We start from the raw sequence: 17,802 nt of genomic DNA on the forward strand, positions 1-17,802 counted from the left end.
TGAATTGTAGAAAAGGTAACTAGTCTGTTAATCTTTGGTTTTGTTTTTTAGTAAGTAGCCCTTATATTTATTTTGTTTCTTTTTTATTATTTTTTTAGTTTATACAAAGTAATGAGTTTCATCCTGAAGTCTTCCAGCATACGTGTCATTCTAAGTGCTATCACTTTTTCCTCTCCTCTGCTGCCTTGCCAACCGTGCCTCTCCTTTTCCACCAGTCAGTCCCCACCTCTTGTATTCTATTAGTTTCCTTACTTTTCACCTCTGATAAAAATTTTTCCTCCTTTTCTGATCTTGTGACCTACAAGCATACATGCATCATAAATGAAAATTTAGGTTCTGCATACAAGGGAAAATGTGGTGTCTATCTTTCTGAGTCTGACTTACTCTATGTAACATAATGGTTTCACATTGCATCCATTTTCTTGCAATTATTTTATTTCTCTGTATATTTATAAAAGTTTTTGTTGTGAAAATGTACCACATTTTTTAATCATTCATTTATCGATGGCTGTCAATAATAAAGTCCTGTGAAATCCATGAAAAGTCCTTTTTCTATCTATCATGAATACTGAGGCTGTGAATACAAATGTATGAGGGTTCCTGAAATATCAGAGTCCTTCACACACCACAGAGTGGTGCAGCTGGGCCATATGCTATTAATATTTTCATTTTTTTAACTTTTAAGAATGTATTATGATTTATGTGCACAAGTTGCCATTGTCAGTGTTTTTAATTACACCAACAGAAAGCAAAACAAAAAAAATGTCAGGTGCTTTACCTGATGAGCCATGTTGCTGGCCCTGGTTTTATTTTTTTGGAGGAGCCTCCATACTGATTTCCACAGCAGCTGCGTAAGTTACATACCCCCACCCACAGCAGATTCTGAGTTCCCTTTCCCGTACCCTGAGGGTAATGTGATTCAGTCATGTTGTATATTAAGTCTGTTGAACTAATAACTGACTAAATTCAAATGTTGCGGTCTTTTGACATTTAGTGTAATTGTTAATGAGGTATGAATTATATTACCCAGCTTTGCTAATCATCTTCTATGTGTTATACCTCATTTTGTTCCTCTGTTTCTTCTATTGCTGTCTCTCCAATAAATAGCTATTTTCTAATAAATTATTTTCTAGTTTTTTTACTTTCTACATTTCAGGGCTTTGTCTATTAGTTGCCCCAGGATCTATTTTGGATTATACCAACAAAAAGTCAGAAGCATACAAATATATTTGCATATGTATGTCTTTGTTACCCTTATTCCATACATTTTTTTAACATGTGTTCATTAACACAGATTTATTAATGATGTTTTATGTAATTGCCTTTCAGTTCAGATAGGAGAATATCAAAAATTACACATGGAAGATATATTTACTCTGTACTTTATATTTAGTTGTCTTTACTGATATTCTTTATTTCTTCATGTGAATTTTTTTTCAGAGCTCCTATCTAGTGTCTATTTAAGCCTGAATTTATTATATGGCACAATTGCTAGTTTTAAATACTTATTTTTATCATAGCAAAATTTCATTATATATTTTCTAGAACCATAACTTTTTTAATATATGTGGTTTCTGTCTTTCTGTTGATACTTTCTGTTTGGTGAGATTTGGTTTCTCTTAACACTGAATCTATTTTAAGTAGCTGGTTTAAGAAAGTACATCTATCCTCAGGTATAGCTTCTAATGATTACAATTTGGGGACAGGGCAAAGATTTTGATTCTTTTATAGCTCATAGTTCTGTATTGCAAGTTAGCCATAAAATATGGTACTCTGGAAATTAGATTCAGCCCCTGCCCAAGGTTTGTGTGTGTCATTTCTTATGGTTATTAATATTTGTTGGCTGCTTGGAGGATAATTTTTTATGTAGCTTTTTTGAACTACACTGTGTTACTATCTACTGTCTATTTAAGTCTCCATAGCTTAATAGTCATCTAATAAGATATAGATTTCACTAAGGACTTGGAGCCAATAAATCTCCCAGTCTTTATTCACTAGGGGTCTCCATAAGTCTGTATTAGGATTCAGCATCAGCACTCAGATGTGGAATTAACTGTCCTTAACCCTCACATTCTGCTTTGAAGAGTCTTTCTCTCTAGCCTGAGATGGGAACTTCAGGCATTTTCAAGTCTCTCTTGAGCATGCACACAGCCTTCCAAATATTTGTGATCTTCTAGCATCTCAGGATCATTCAGATTTTTTTATCTTTTTAAATTAATTCTTTTACTTATTTATATTTCAAATGTTTTCCCCCTTCCCAATTCCCACTCCTCTACTCCCCCACCCCCTCCTGGAACTGGAAACTTAAGGGTTCTTTGGAAAGTCAGTTGGATGGTATTTTGCTGGGGAAAACACTTGAAGGAACATTTTGTTAAAGTGGATACAGGTGTGAAAGGCTAAGGCCGACTAGTAAAGGAACGTTTCACTGAAGCAGACACAGGGGAGAGAAAGTTCCACTAAAGCAAGCATGGGAAAGGACACATGATGAAGGAGTCTTCGCTAGCAACACTCAAGTATTGGTCTGTCTTATATTGCTTAGTTGAGCTGCATTTGTCAGGACTCCATAGAGAGAAATGCACCAAAAACATCTGGTGGTGTACTGCAGTTCTTGCCACTTACTCAGACTTGGGCTGATTGGATGCTTGTGCTGAGGCAAGACATAAATAGGACTCCTGATGGAGAAAGAGCATGGTTTGCTGGTACAGAACCTTATGGATCTTGAGTCTTCGCTGATCTTCACTTCCCTGAGAGAAACATAGGCACAGCCCGAGAACTTCTGGTGTTAGTGCTGGTCCCTCCTGCTGATTGGTTCTAAGGCTGAGGCCTGGTTGTCTCTGCTAGGTTATATCACTGTGTCACCACTGTTGCTAACCTGACTCTACTGAACTGGACTGCTGGTGTATCCAGAAGTGTTTGTGAGTGGATCCAGTTGCTGCTGCCTGCTAACTGAACTGATTTCCAGACAATACAGACAGGAGTTGCTCCAAAGAACCTTTCTAAACAGGTCCATTCCTCCCACCCCACCCCACCCCCATATCCTTTCTGTCCCACTACCTCTGGTAGGTGGTAGACTACAAGGGAGGTTAAAGTATTTAAGAACCATCATTAAAAATAGTTTGAAAAAATTAAAGTTACACATTCCTCCTCCCCTTTGCCTTTAAGAAAGTGTGCTCACCCACCCACCCAGTCCCACCTCACCCCTCTAGAATCCCTCTTCTCTGGGACATCAAGCCTCCACAGGCCCAAGCTCATCCCCTCACACTGATACCAGATAAGGCAGTCCTCTGCTACATATGTAACAGGAGCACAAACTGGGTCATGTACGCTCTTTTGTTGGTGGCCTTAGTCCCTGGAAGCTCTGAGGGGTCTGGTTAGTTGATTCTTTTGTTCTTCCTATGGGGTTGCAATCCCCTTCAGCTCCTTTAGTCCTTCCCTTAACTCTTCCATTGGAGCCGAGCAGTGGTGGCACACGCCTTTAATCCCAGCACTTGGGAGGCAGAGGCAGGCAGATTTCTGAGTTCGAGGCCAGCCTGGTCTACAGAGTGAGTTCCAGGACAGCCAGGGCTACATAAAGAAACCCTGTCTCAAAAAAAAAAAAAAAAAAAAAACCTCTTCCATTGGGGGTCCCCAAGCTCAGTCCAATGGTATCTGCATCTGTCTGGGTGCTGTCAGAGCCTCTAGAGGACAGCCATGCCAGGCTCCTGTCTGTAAGCACATCTTGGCATCATCAGCAATAGTGTCAGGGTTTGGTATCTATGGATGGGATGGATCCCAAGTTGGGATGGCCTCTGGATGGCCTTTCCTTCAGTTTCTGCTCCATTTTTTTGTGGCTGCATTTCTTTTAGAAGGGAACAATTCTGGGTTAAACATTTTGAAATGGGTAGGTGGCCCCAGCCCTCCACTAGGGGCCATGTCTATCTACTGGATGTGGTCTCTTCAGGTTCTGTCTCCCTGCTGTTGGGTATTCCTGCTAGTGTCATCCCCATTGAGTCCTTGGAGCCCCTTCAGCTATTCTAGATTCCTCAGTTGAGAATTCTCTGTTTAGCTCTGTACCCCATTTTAAATTGGGTTATTTGATTTTTAAAATCACATGATCATCTCATTAGATGCTGAAAAAGCCCTTGTCAAAATACAATGCTCCTTCATTTTAAAAGTCTTGGAGAGATCAGGAATTCAAGGCACATACCTAAACATAATAAAAACAATATACAGCAAACCAACAGCCAACATCAAATTAAATGGAGAGAAACTTGAAGCAATCCCACTAAAATTGGGGACAAAACAAAACTGCCCACTTTCTCCCTATTTATTTAATATAGTACTCAAATTTCTAGCTAGAGCAATTAGACAACAAAAGGAGGTCAAAGGGATACAAATTGGAAAGTAAGAAGTCAAGGTATCACTATTTGCAGATGATATGATACATGCGACCCCAAAAATTCTACCAGAGAACTCCTACACCTGATAAACAATTTCAGCAAAGTGGCTGGATATAAAATTAACTCAAACAAATCAGTAGCCTTCCTTTATACAAAGAATAAACAGGCTGAGAAAGAAATTAGGAAAGCAACACCCTTCACAATAGGCACAGATAATATATAATGTCTTGTGTAACTGTAACCAAAAAGTGAAAGATCTGTTTGACAAGAACTTCAAGTCCCTGAAGAAAGAAATCGAAGAACCAGAAGATGGAAAGATCTCCCATGCACTTGGATCAGTAGGATTAATATAGTAAAAATGGACATCTTACCAAAGTCAATCTACAGATTCAGTGCACTCAATCCTTGTCTAAATTCTAACTTAATTCTTCACAGAGATAGAGCAATTCTCAACTTTATATGGAATAACAAAAAAATCCAGAATAGATAAAAATAATAATAATTCTCAACAATAAAAGAACTTCTTGGGGAATCACCATCCCTGACCTCAAGCTGTACTGCGGAACAATAGTGGTAAAAACTGCATGGTATTGGTAGTATACAGACAAACAAGTTGATCAGTGGAATAGAATTGAAGACCCAAAAATAAACCCACACACCTATGTTCACTTGATCTCTACTAAGATCTTTTTTTGGAAAAAGAAAGCATCTTCAACAAATGGTGCTGGTTTCACTGACGGTCTTGCATGTAGAAGAATGCAAATTGATCCATTTTTATCTCCTTGTAGAATGAAAGCTCAAGCCAAGTGGATCAAAAACCTCCACATAAAACCAGATACACCAAATCTAATAGAAGAGAAAGTGAGAAATAACCTTGAACACATTGGCACAGAGAAAACTTTCCTGAAGAGAATACCAATGGCTCAGGCTCTAAGATCAGCAGTTGACAAATGGGACCTCATGAAACTGAAAAGCTTCTGTAAGGCAAAGGACACTAGGACAAAACGGCAACCTACAAATTGGGAAAATATCTTTACCAACCTGACATCCAATAGAGAGCTAGTATCCAAAATATGCAAAGAACTCAAGTTAGACTCCAGAGAACCAAATTAACCCTATTAAAAATGGGGTACAGAGCTGTTCGGATTTTTTACAGCGACCCATCCATCTTTTTTCCCCAGCTTCTCTTTACTCTTTCTGGTTAGTTTATAGTTTACTGCAATTGTAATTTACATACAATCTTGATGATACTTTCACAAAGCAAGATACTTGCTTATAATAATTTTTGACCACTTCTTCTCCCCATCCTATCTCCCCAAAGAGAAAGACCTTTACATTGGGCAAGCTCTAGATCAAGTTAGATATAGACAGCCATCTAGGTGGTCAAGCATGGTAACTATCTATTTATATGCACAATAACTTAACTCTGCTTTAAATAACTTTAATTTCTAGCAGAGCGGTCTTTTAGGCATACTGATCGTTGTATAGTTAACCTCAAATAAATCCAGAAGAGTAATTGATTTTAATTTGATCTCTGCTTAATGATAACTAACAGCTCCCACCTCCAGACCTAACCTAGAAGACACTATAACACAAGCCTGGGAACCAATAGACTTGGGGATAGCCGCCATCACCTACATTACCCATGCACTCTGACACCAGAGCCAGTGTCCATAGCCCTGCCATGTCTGTGTGTCATTGTTCTGCTGTAGATAGGGAGCAATATGAAAAATGATCATTGTTTACAGGGAAATATCAGATAGTTTCAGAGTTTTCCCTACAGTCTCAATGTATTGTTCCTCAAAAATGTTGGGGGTTTCAATAGTCATTTTCTTTTACCAAATTTATCTTCTAGATTACCTCACAAATGTAGTATTTGATTGACACTTTAAAGAGAATATTATCCAACCATATCTCTGTGGCTTCCCTACATTTTTTTTTTTTTTCAGACAGTGTCTAACTATGTAGCTTGGTGTCCTGGAATTCACTATGTATACCAGGCTGACATAGAAGCACCTGCCTCCTTTGCCTCCTAAGTGCTCCACTTAAAGGCATGTGCAGTTTGCCTATTTTTTAATTTGTTGTCATCTGTAATGCATGAGTGATGAGACCCACTAAACTAGGAGTGTGGACTGGATTAAAAACATCGTAAAGATTCAATTAGAAAAATGATTATCTTAATAAATTATTCTGTATAAATGTAGAAAAAATAATAAAATTTTGGTTGCATCCCAAGTATCCAAGTGTACTTAAAGCTTTTTTTTTTCTTTTTTGGTTTTTCGAGATAGGGTTTCTCTGTGTAGTCCTGGCTGTCCTGGAACTCACTCTGTAGACCAGGCTGGCCTCGAACTCAGAAATCCACCTGCCTCTGCCTCCCAAGTGCTGGGATTAAAGGGGTGCATCACCACCGCCTGGCATACTTAAAGCTTTTAATTAGTAGTATAAATATCTAATCCATAAGATATATGAATTAGATTGGGTTAGACTAAACTTCTTTATACAAATTCCTATCTATAAATTTTCTAATAAACTTTTATCTTAAGACCTTGAGAAAAATGAAGTAATACTTTTTATAAAGCACTCAGTGGTGTAAGATCTGGTCACTTACCCTCTGACTGCTTGCACCAGTCTTCTCTACTATGTTTTAGTTTACTTTTATAGAATTAAATATTTACTTATACATTGTGTAATTATTTTATAAATAACATGACAAAGTAAAAAGGCCTGAATTCCATGTATTTTGGGTGACCTTTTTAGTCATATTAAACATTGATTGTATTTTCAGTCTTTAAAGCATAATTCTAAATAAAAAAGAAAAAGACCAAATAATATCTTTTTTTTTTTTTTTTCCGAGACAGGGTTTCTCTGTGTAGCCCTGGCTGTCCTGAAACTCACTCTGTAGACCAGGCTGGCCTTGAACTCAGAAATCCACCTGCCTCTGCCTCCCAAGTGCTGGGATCAAAGGCGTGCGCCACCACCGCCCGGCTAAATAATATCATTTTAAGAATGTTAAGAGTTAGTTATTCTATAAACAGAACATTCTTTGTTCTTTACCTTTTTATAACTTGTATAAATAGAACCTAATGCTGAGTTAGGTGTTAATTGACACCAAATTTTGCTTGATGAGTCCTGCAGTTAAAGCAGGAAAATGAGATGTAAGCTAACCTGCATCTTCATTTGTCCTAGCATGACCTATGGCTTGTAATATAGTCCTTGTTTCTAAATCATGACTGCATGTACTCTATGAATTCTCCAAGAGTTAAGATCATTGATTATTTAGAATTTCCCAATGGATAATAATAAAATTATTTTTCTTTAAAAAATTAAAATCTAGATAGACCACCTCATAGTAGTGCTGTCCTTATCAGGGAGGTATTCACATGAGGTAACCCACTATTTAAAATTATCACAGTTTCTACCCATGACAGGAAGTTGAGCTATATAAACTGAATTCATTTCTAAGCTTTCATAAAAGTAAAGGGATACAAAGGGAAAGAGTGACCTTTGAGACTTCTCATTGCCCTTGGTGTCAGCCTCACCAGTGTGACTTACTTAACAAATGTTAGTGCAGATGATCTCTAAGGTCTCTTTTAGTTCACATACCATGTTTTGAAGTTTTGTTTTAACAGGTTTATTTCACTTGTTTATACTTCTTGTATAAAATCTCCTATGTGGTAGCCATAGCTGGAGCCTGGGTTCTTGAACAAAAGGTTCTCTTTGTGGGTTTTGACAAGATTATCAGTGAATTCCTGATAAGGAGACTTGGTGAACACAGTGTCTTTCCAGAGGTTGGGGGTCAGGTAGCTATAGGTCTTGGAGATGGCATCAAAAGTGGCCTTGGCAAAGTTGCCCAGAGTGGCAGTGCAGCCTCTGGCTGATGTGCAGCAGTCGTCGATACTGTCCATCATCAGTAGCTTTTTGGGCTCAGGAGCAGAGACAATGCCAGTGTTTCTAGGGGCAGGGATGAGGTGTACCAACACAGCTACAGCAACCTGTCACCTTGCATGAAACAGTGTGAGGCTTGCTAATCTTGTTCCCCCAGTAGCCTCTCTGCACAGGGATAAATAGAGCTTGGCCAAGATGATGGTGGCTACCTCCTTGGAGCACTTAACACCAAGACCAATGTGACCATTGTAGTCCCCAATAGTGACAAAAGCCATGAACCTGGTCCTCTAGCCAGCCCAAGTCTGCTTCTATACTGGCAGGATTTTTAGAACCTCGTCCTGTAGGGATGTACCCAGGAAAAAGTCAGTGATCCCGGATTCCTTAATGGTCAGGGAGAATAGGTGGATCTCCAAGGACTTGATCTTTAGGTCCTTATCAAGGCAACCCAACTTGGTGACAGAGATCTACTCTTCAGCTTTACCTCCAGGAGCCCCGACCTTGACCTTGCCTTAATCATGGGGGAAGGGAAAAGGAGAAAGAGGACATTGTTTTGAAGTTTTAAGCCATCTCATGGCATTAACTGTATAATGATGTGAGATTGGAAGTTATCTCTTCTCTGTGTGTGTACCTGTATGTATGTATGTATGTATGTATGTATGTATGTATGTATAAATCATAGCCCTTCAAGATGGGCTTATATGTATTCATTTTGGACCTAGGGTTTGACCAGAGCTGGAAACTTTTTTTTTTTTTCCTTTTCTTCCCCTTCCCTTCTCCCTCTTGCTCCTGCCCCACTCGCTCCAGCCTTTTTTTATTTATTTATCATATATAAGTACATTGTAGCTGTCTTCAGACACCCCATAAGAGGGCGTCAGATTTTATTACGGATGGTTATAAGCCACCATGTGGTTGCTGGGATTTGAACTCATGACCTCAGGAAGAACAGTCTTAAACTCTTAAACCACTGAGCCATCTCACCAACCCAAGTTGGAAACGTTTTGGCAACATGCTGTCTAATGTACAAATTTCATACATATTTCCCAGATGCCATTGAAAACAATGTTGTAGATCCTTAGAGGAAGTCAAGCAAATTTAATCTGAATTTAACATGCAGCTCCCCAGAGTGAGGGTTTATAAATTATCCTGAATTACTGGAATATCCGTTGCTTCACTTTACCAAAAGTGTATTGAACTAACACCATGCTGTGTTATATTTGAATTGGTCTCCTTCTTTTGCAGGAGCTATTGTGACAATCTTGGCTACCATCCATTAAGTGCTGCCGACTTTGGGAAAATCATGAAAAACGTCTTTCCAAACATGAAGGCGCGACGTTTGGGCACTAGAGGGAAATCTAAATATCCTTTATCAGAATGCTGTCAGGAAGCTGTTTTGGCTCACTTGCTAATGTTGGTCATCTGGCCACTACATTTAGAAATAAGTGTAAATCAACAAATAAACAGCTCAGAATCCTTAGTAGAATAACTACAAAAGCTATTTCCCCAGCCCCTGCTGTTACCAGACTGCATACGAAATAGCAAATGATTTGTCTGTTTTTAAAGATTTACTTATTTATATTATGTATGTGAGTACACCATTGCTCTCTTCACACACACCAGAAGAGTATATCGTATCCTATTACAGACAGTTGTGAGCCACCATGTGGTTGCTGGGAATTGCACTCAGTACCTCTGAAAGAACAGTCGGTGCTCTTAACCACTGAGCCATCTCTCCAGCCCAGCAAATGATTTGTAAGTTAAGATTCTGATAGATTTTTATCTTTTTATCACTTTTAAGTTTTGTATTTTATTTATTTTTTATTCATATTTATGTGTGTGTTCCTGTATGCCACCTGTATGTGTACCACATATGTGTGCATGTGCCCTCAGAGACCAGAAGAAGGTGTTGAATTCTCTGGAACTAGAGTTACAGGTGGCTATAAACCTCAAATGTGGGTGCCAGGAACCAAATCCAGGTTCTATGTAAGAGTTGCAAGTGCTTTTAAGCACTGAGCCATTTTTCCAGCCTCTTTTATCATTTTGTTGTTATCCAATCATCTTTGCTTTAACAATAAAAATTAAGAAATGATATATTTAGCACTTATAAATTATCAGTAAAAGTGGAGAAAGATGTTAGCTTATCTTCCTTCCCTCTTGTAATTCAGAAACATGGGAATCTCCCTGGTTAAAAAATAATTATAATATTAATAATACACTAAAAAAATGTTCTTATTTTGTAATGAAAGACTAGTATTAACTTTTTTTTGCAACTTTTAAAGCAGGACATAGAAAAGGCCCTTTTTGTGTCAGAGAAATAATATATAAGCAAACAGAAGGGGATGAAAATTAAGAATTTATTACAAATTGACCCAAGCACCTGCCTTGGCCACAATGGCCTAGGATGGCCAGAAGAAAGACACCCAGTACCTGCCTCTGGCACCACTGCAGTGGAAGAGCATGTGATGGAAAGATGAAAGAGAAAGTGAGACCAAGGGGTTCGTACATTGTGGGGAAAGTGGAACTGGAGACTCGAAGGTGTTGAGGAATAGGCAGATATGTGTAGGCCTTGGTGAGGTCCTTACCTGGGCTGCCACCTAGGGCCATGGTCCTGCTGTAGCTGGGTCTGTGTTGAAATCTGTGGTCCAGATTACCACCAAAGCAGATGTCCATGGTCTGGGTTGCCACTGGGGCAGTAGCTCCTATAGGGAGGGAGTATGTCTGAATGGTAGCCAGGGCCTGCATTGATGTCCCAGGCTAATGTTACCACCAAAGCCCATGCAGATGTCCCTGGTTTAGACTGCTACCTGAGTCACTGTACTGAGCTGGCCCCACCCCTCACCAGCAGCCCCTAGACTGGGCAGCACATTAGAGCTGACCCTGAGGACATGAGAGCAGCAGAGTTGACTCCACCCCTTGCAGGCTATGGCACTGAGTGATGTAGCAAGGGCAGTGCTGGAGAGCTTACCCTGATGGTTTGGGTCCCGGAGAAACTGGTGAGTTGACTAACTCAGCTGCCTTTCAGGCCCAGATCTACAGCTTTGAATTGACCCATCCCAACATCTACTCCATCTGTGATCTACTGGAGTTCATGAAAGGGTGGGTCCTGCAGATCCAAAGCTGCAGGACCTCTGTGACACAGGATATCTGAAAGGAGTTCCAATAAGGATCCAGTATTGATGAGGTAGCAGAAGCCAGAGGCCTCAAACCAGACCAGTGACTCATTGCAATGAACACCTGCAAGTGAAGATATGTGGACAAAAGAGTATACTATGGGACATACTGTGACACCCTACAGCTTCCACAAGATTTTTTTCTCTCTTCTAGTTTTCTTTTCAGGGGAAGTTCCAGGGGTGGAGGGTGGATACAAAGTAATGCGGTGGAGTGGACTGGGTTGCATGTTGTTAAATTCACAAAGGATCAATAACAAGTTAAAAAAAGAGAACTTATTAAGGGTTTTGCTGCTCCTAGATTATAAAATAAAGCTTTATTTTATTAGAAATGCACTCATTTCCTCCTTTCTTAGCTCATGGTCTTTTTAAAGCCTTAAGTTAGCTACTGTGGCAGTGAGAGAAGGCGGTAGTAAGGAGGAAGGCCCCTTTTCTAAAGGAGTCACAGGTGTACCACTCTAGCCTGGTTTCCTAAATACAGACAGAAAAGGTCTTGATGTGTCTTTGGCATGTTACAAGTGATAATCCTGTATGTTTCAGTGGAAAAAGAAATATAAAGGTTAAAGCCCTTGTGATACTCTTAAGAGTTGTTGTCCCTGTGCCCCAACTCAAGTTTCCTATACCTTTGCCAGGTTTCCATCTGGTGATTCCTTCCCTCTGACCTGCTTGTTACTGGTGGCTGGCACTGCATAGTGGGAACATTTGTTCATAATGTTGTAGCAGATGAGAGTCCTTTCATATAAGACAGTTTATACTGAACATTCTACAAGAAATGTTTAGTTTTAAAAGCATTGAAGTATTCTGAGTTTCTGCTAGAACATTGTGTTTTTATTGACGAATTCCCAAAGTGTATATTATCTCCTGGTGATTTTATTCTTATTTTATGAACAGTTCCTTCTCAAGTGCTTTCTGTATAGGCAGCCCACTTAAAGTGGTTTCAACCTTAACTGTTTATCACATATTGCTACAGTGGACTAAGGAAAAAAGCTTTCGTTCATATGCCAACACTGCCCAACCTTGACTTTCATAAAACTGGAGATGGGGTAAGAATCCTACTTTTTTTTTTTTTTTAATAAAGAGAAATGTGCCTTTAGTTGAATGCATTCTGTACAATATGTTGGTTAGAATCAGGAGCTGAGAATTGTCCACAAAAAAAGAGGGAGGGGAGAAAAACACCCACAATGGCCAAAAGATGTTAGTAAAAAATGACCTATATCACCATGAAATTCAGGAGAATAAAGACCTAAGATTACTAATTTGTAGGTATGTCCATAATATATACTGATGATACCTGTATACATAAGGAAGGAACATTTGTAGAACAGCTATGGTTTGACCTCTCTAGAAAAGAAAACAGGGATAAGAAGCAACGTAGTTTTTATTGATACTAGAGAAAACTGTAGAAATACCAAAAACGTCTATTTGTGTCTAGTTTCTATCTTTTTGTTTTAATTTTGAGACATCAGCTCTCTATATGGTCCTGTCTGTCCCAGAAGTCACTATGTAGACCACAGTGGCCTTGAACTCACAGATATCCACCTGTGTCTGCCTCCCAAGTGCTGGGATTAAAGGTGTGGGAGACTGCACCTTGATTTAGCTGTGATTTAAAGTACTATATTCACCCTACTCTTGACTGACTGTTCTATACAGATTCACTCTCATGTGCAAAGCTGTTACATGTCTTCCAATAACTCCTTCATGCTGTTTTGATCCAAGAGATGTATTTTGCATCTCCCAATAAGAATACATCTCCAACGTACTTCTCTTAATTTCTCTGAACCTTATAAGTAGTAGTAGTCGTAGTAGTAGTCGTAGTATTTCATAAAGTTAACTTTTCCTCTTTCCTTTGTATAGTTGGAAGGAGTTGAACCATCTGGGCAGCTTCAAAATATTGATGATGAAGTTATCTCTTCTGCTTGCCGTCTTGTGTGTGAGTGGGCCCAGAAAGTGTTAAGCCAGCCATTTGACACAGTCTTGGAATTAGCCCACTTCCTTGTAAAGAGCCATTATATAGGCACCAAGTCAATGGCAGCTCTGACTGTGATGGCGGCAGCACCTGCAGGTATGGAAACTAACCACATTGCTATAGTTAGAGCTGATAGCAGAAGGAGAGCTTGGGAGCCAGTAAGACGGCACAGTAGGTAAGAGCACTTCTGCCAAGCCTGATGGCCTAAGTTGAAGCCTCAGAAACAGAAGGGTGAAGGGAGAGAACTGACTACTGACTCCCTCCTGCAAGTTGTTCTATGACCTGTACATGCACTGCCTGGCACGTGTGCACCATAAAGAAACAAATCGTTCTTACTTCAGTTCACACTAAATGCAGATGTTTTATTAAGCTAATAAAATAAAAACTATATTGTTAAACTCTAGAACTTAATCTTATACTTCTGTATGTTGCTCTGCTAGAATAAGCCTATTTGAATTCCCCTACCATACCTTTTTATGGCTGTTTTTAAATGTAAAGAAAATACGTATTTTTAAGTCTATGTATCTAGATTAGTTAAATATTAAAATTAAAATAAGATTAAATTTTAAAATTATGTGCTAGGCTCCTTCCCAGAAATTAATCTTGAAAATAAAATGATCTTTGAGCACCATTGACTGATTACCTGGTTTTATAAAAAAATAAACTTTATGAAGTGGTACTATAAAATAAAAAAAGCTTTGTTTTTGGTTGCTTGGTTGCCTGGTTGGTTAGTTAGTTCTTTATTTTTGAGATGGGCTCCCTCTATTACTAGAGCCCAGGCTGTCCTGAGACTAAATAAACATAGAAATCCTCCTGCCTCTGTCTCTCTGGTATTTCCGCCAAACCTGGCTGTAAGAGAATTTCTTTAAAGGCAGTTTAAGTGATAATTTTAATTCAAAGAGAAGTTTTTAAAATTGACAACTTTAGCAGTTAACATTATTGTTGGACTATCTGATGCATTCTTAAATGAATAGCGGTGTACGATATCAGTTCTAATGGAAATTTTTAAATGCCTTAATTCACTTTTACCGACAGATTGTAGAGTGAATAAATTATATTACCTTAGAAAATTATTTCTGTGAAGAGTATTAACATGAAACTTGTTCTCCAAGATAAGTCTTCTAAGTTAAGTCTGAATATTTTAAAATCTGCAGTACATTTATTGTGAGGAGAATGACTGTTTGTGCTGTGCGTGAGTGTATGTAATCTCTCCTTTTAGTTTTATGGCCAATTGAGAACCAGTATCAGCACAACAGCCTCGCACAGTTCCTAGTCACAACTTTTCCTTCCTGAATATAAACTGTATATTACCAAACCTGACTTTTCACTTAATTAGACACAAGCATGGTATTGCCTAGTAATACTAATGTGTGTCACTAAGTAGCTTACATATATGTTAGCTCCCTTAATTCCCTCAGCAGGCTTATGAAAAAAGTGATGTTTGTTCTAGGAAACAGACTCTGAGGTGAAATAGCTTGTCCTTGGCCAGATGAGTAATGCAACTAGGATTTGAATACTGTTTGCCTGTCTCCAAAGACTGGGTGGGTTACTTCAGTTATTCACACTACCCTTCTTATCTTCTTGCAAAATAAGATTTCGAAGGGTGTAGAGTCTTCAGAACACTATTACCTCTCGTTACCATCCCCACTAACAGTTGGAAGGATGTCTTTGTGGATGGGAGCTTGGATTTTTTTTTTTTTTTTTTTTTTTTTTTTTTTGTGATGGAGGCAGCACCATCTGTTTCCCATTATTTATGAGGTTGACCAAAAGAGAATGAAGGAATTTTTGAGGTGTAAGTCTAATAAAGTAGAGAGATGGCTCAGCAGTTAAGAGCACATGTTGCTCTTTCAAATAACCTGGGTTCTATTCCCAGGACCCATATGGCAGGCAGCTCACAACCAACCATCTGTAATTCCTGTCCCAGGGGATCCTAAGACCTCTTCTGACCTCTGCAAGCACCAGGCATGTACATAATACACATAAGTACATACATGAAGGCAAAACATTCATACACTTAAAATAATAAATCTTAAAAATGTACTAAAAATTAAATGTGTGAACAGGTGATTTCTATTTTTATAAACAACATATGAGAACACAAAACTTTTTACTAATTATATCATTACCGAAAACACATTCAATCTTGAAATTTTGTTCTCAACTGTTAGTAAATTTTTAAAAGAATGTTCATGATAAATTAATTTTCATCCTTTGAGGGCAAATTATTTTTTTATGGATACAGTGTCAATCTTGAGGAGGACAGGTTGTGTTACAAATGTCCTTTTTGTAAGTCAGCTGCTTGGAAAACATTCCTGTCCAGAAACCCTGGCAAGAGGACAAGACAGAAAGCTGTGAGCCATTGGCAGAGGCTTTCCTGGGTGCAGATGCTGGGAGGAACACTGAAACCAGAGCCAAAGGGAGCAGCGAGGCTGAGTTCAAAGAAAAAAACAGCAATTACAGTATGTAATAGAAAAGGAGAGGATCGAAAATGAAGGATTACTGACCAGAATTTGCAGAAGAGGGTTCCTCTGTCTTTCTTCTTCCTTAGCCTCCCTCCCCGACCCGCACCAAGTTGTGGCTATTGCTAGAATGATGAGGAGCAGAGCCTGGCTAGGGACAGAAGGCAAGGTGCAAGATCAGGCTATTCCGCTCCCCCACAGCACACTGGGACTTCATAACTAGTGCCACTTCCTGAGCATGAAATGAGCTTTGTAAAAAGTATTTTTATTACATACTTAGTTTTCTTAAAATTTATATCTTGCTTTTTTTTTTCTGCTATCTTACTACTCTTTAAAAGTTTTCTCAGTGATACTTTTCAAAATGCCTTAACCTTAGGGTTACTAAGAAATTCTGCTCTTTTTTGTTTGTTTGTTTGGTTTGGTTTGGTTTGGTTTGGTTTGGTTTGGTTTGGTTTTTTCGAGACAGGGTTTCACTGGCTGTCCTGGAACTTTACTCTGTAGACCAGGCTGGCCTCAAACTGAGAAATCCACCTGCCTCTGCCTCCCAAGTACTGGGATTAAAGCCACCACTGCCTGGCCTGAAATTCTGCTTCTTAATTTCTCTAGGTCACACTGGAATAATCATAAAGTAACAATTAAAATAATGGTTCATATTTTTGTGAATTTCTGGTAAGATTAAAAACTTGTTTTCCCCACATAAATTAGGCTATGGAAGTGGTTTTAGCAAATATTTATTAGGTTATCCTGATGGGCTAAATATTAAAATTATGAAAATTTATTAATTTCATTCTAATTACAGAAAAGGGTAGAAAAATTTGCTGGCATCTAATAAAATGTAAAAATGCTCTGTTGGCATGTATTTTTCTTTGTGTTCCCACATTTATGATACAGATAATCTTTTAAAATTGTCTGCCATTGTTTACTTAACTGAAATTGGCCTGGTAAACCATATTTTAAGATGTCAAACTCTTGTTGACAGATGTTTATAAATGGAAGTCTGTTACTTTGCTTTGTAAGTTGTGAGTTAGAATGTGCTGGCTTAAGTCACTTTGTCCAGCAGATGGCTACATAGTCAAAGAAACTGCCTTCCACAAAAGACAGTGTTTAGTTTTAGCTTTCCTTTGTGTTTATTTTCAGGACTTAAAGGAATTCCCCAGCCTTCTGCTTTTATACCTACAGCTGAAAGTAATTCCTTTCAACCTCAAGTGAAGACTTTGCCATCTCCAATTGATGCTAAGCAGCAGTTGCAACGGAAAATTCAAAAAAAGCAGCAAGAACAGAAACTACAGTCCCCATTGCCAGGAGAATCCTCAGCAAAAAAAACAGAAGGCACTACAGCCAACGGAGTGGCTAATCTACCCAATGGGAACCCTGCGATCCTTTCTCCCCAGCCCATTGGGATCGTGGTGGCAGCTGTCCCTAGTCCCATTCCGGTAATATCATTAGAGTTTGGCCTTACTGAGATGGTAGGAAGTCATTTACTTTATTAGAAGTAGCAGGTGAGAAGATGGCAAGGGTCATAAACTGGTTTTATGACCAGACTACCCTTGGTCATTCATCTTTCGTTCCAAATGTTTATTGCTAATGAAAAGCAAACTCTAAACAAAACTGTAGATACAAAGGATGAAGATTTGTAAAGTGTGCATATAAACTCAGAACATTAGTAAGAATAAATACATTAAAATTTTTTTTCATCCCTGGCTGGGTCAAGAAACTTTTGGGAGCCTAAATGTTTTTCTTAATATTAAACTAGATCAAATTATAATATTAATGATTTTAAACTTTAATGTGAGCCTACTTCTTTGGTTGGCTGGATAGATATAGGAGTAGAATACTGTTCAGGTTACCACCACATAACTAACATTATTATGAAGGGGCTTTTCAAATGAAAGTGAATCCTACTAAAGTAAAGTGATAACCTTACATTATTATTGGTACTATTATTAAGG

The 17,802-nt window shown here is 38.6% G+C and overlaps 1 protein-coding gene across 4 annotated transcripts in view; it reads left to right on the plus strand.

Moving 5' to 3' along the window:
- Positions 1-17,802, plus strand: part of Rfx7 (regulatory factor X7) — a 76,855-nt gene that overhangs the window by 52,123 nt on the left and 6,930 nt on the right. For all 4 annotated transcript variants that reach the window (XM_076926266.1, XM_076926267.1, XM_076926265.1 and 1 more), the window contains 4 exons: positions 9,504-9,620; positions 12,387-12,471; positions 13,283-13,490; positions 16,991-17,286. In XM_076926266.1, the coding sequence (XP_076782381.1) occupies positions 9,504-9,620; positions 12,387-12,471; positions 13,283-13,490; positions 16,991-17,286 (706 nt within the window). The remainder of the gene's footprint in view (positions 1-9,503; positions 9,621-12,386; positions 12,472-13,282; positions 13,491-16,990; positions 17,287-17,802) is intronic.

The sequence above is a fragment of the Arvicanthis niloticus genome, chromosome 27 (assembly GCF_011762505.2).
Source record: "Arvicanthis niloticus isolate mArvNil1 chromosome 27, mArvNil1.pat.X, whole genome shotgun sequence".
Taxonomy (NCBI): Eukaryota; Metazoa; Chordata; class Mammalia; order Rodentia; family Muridae; genus Arvicanthis; species Arvicanthis niloticus.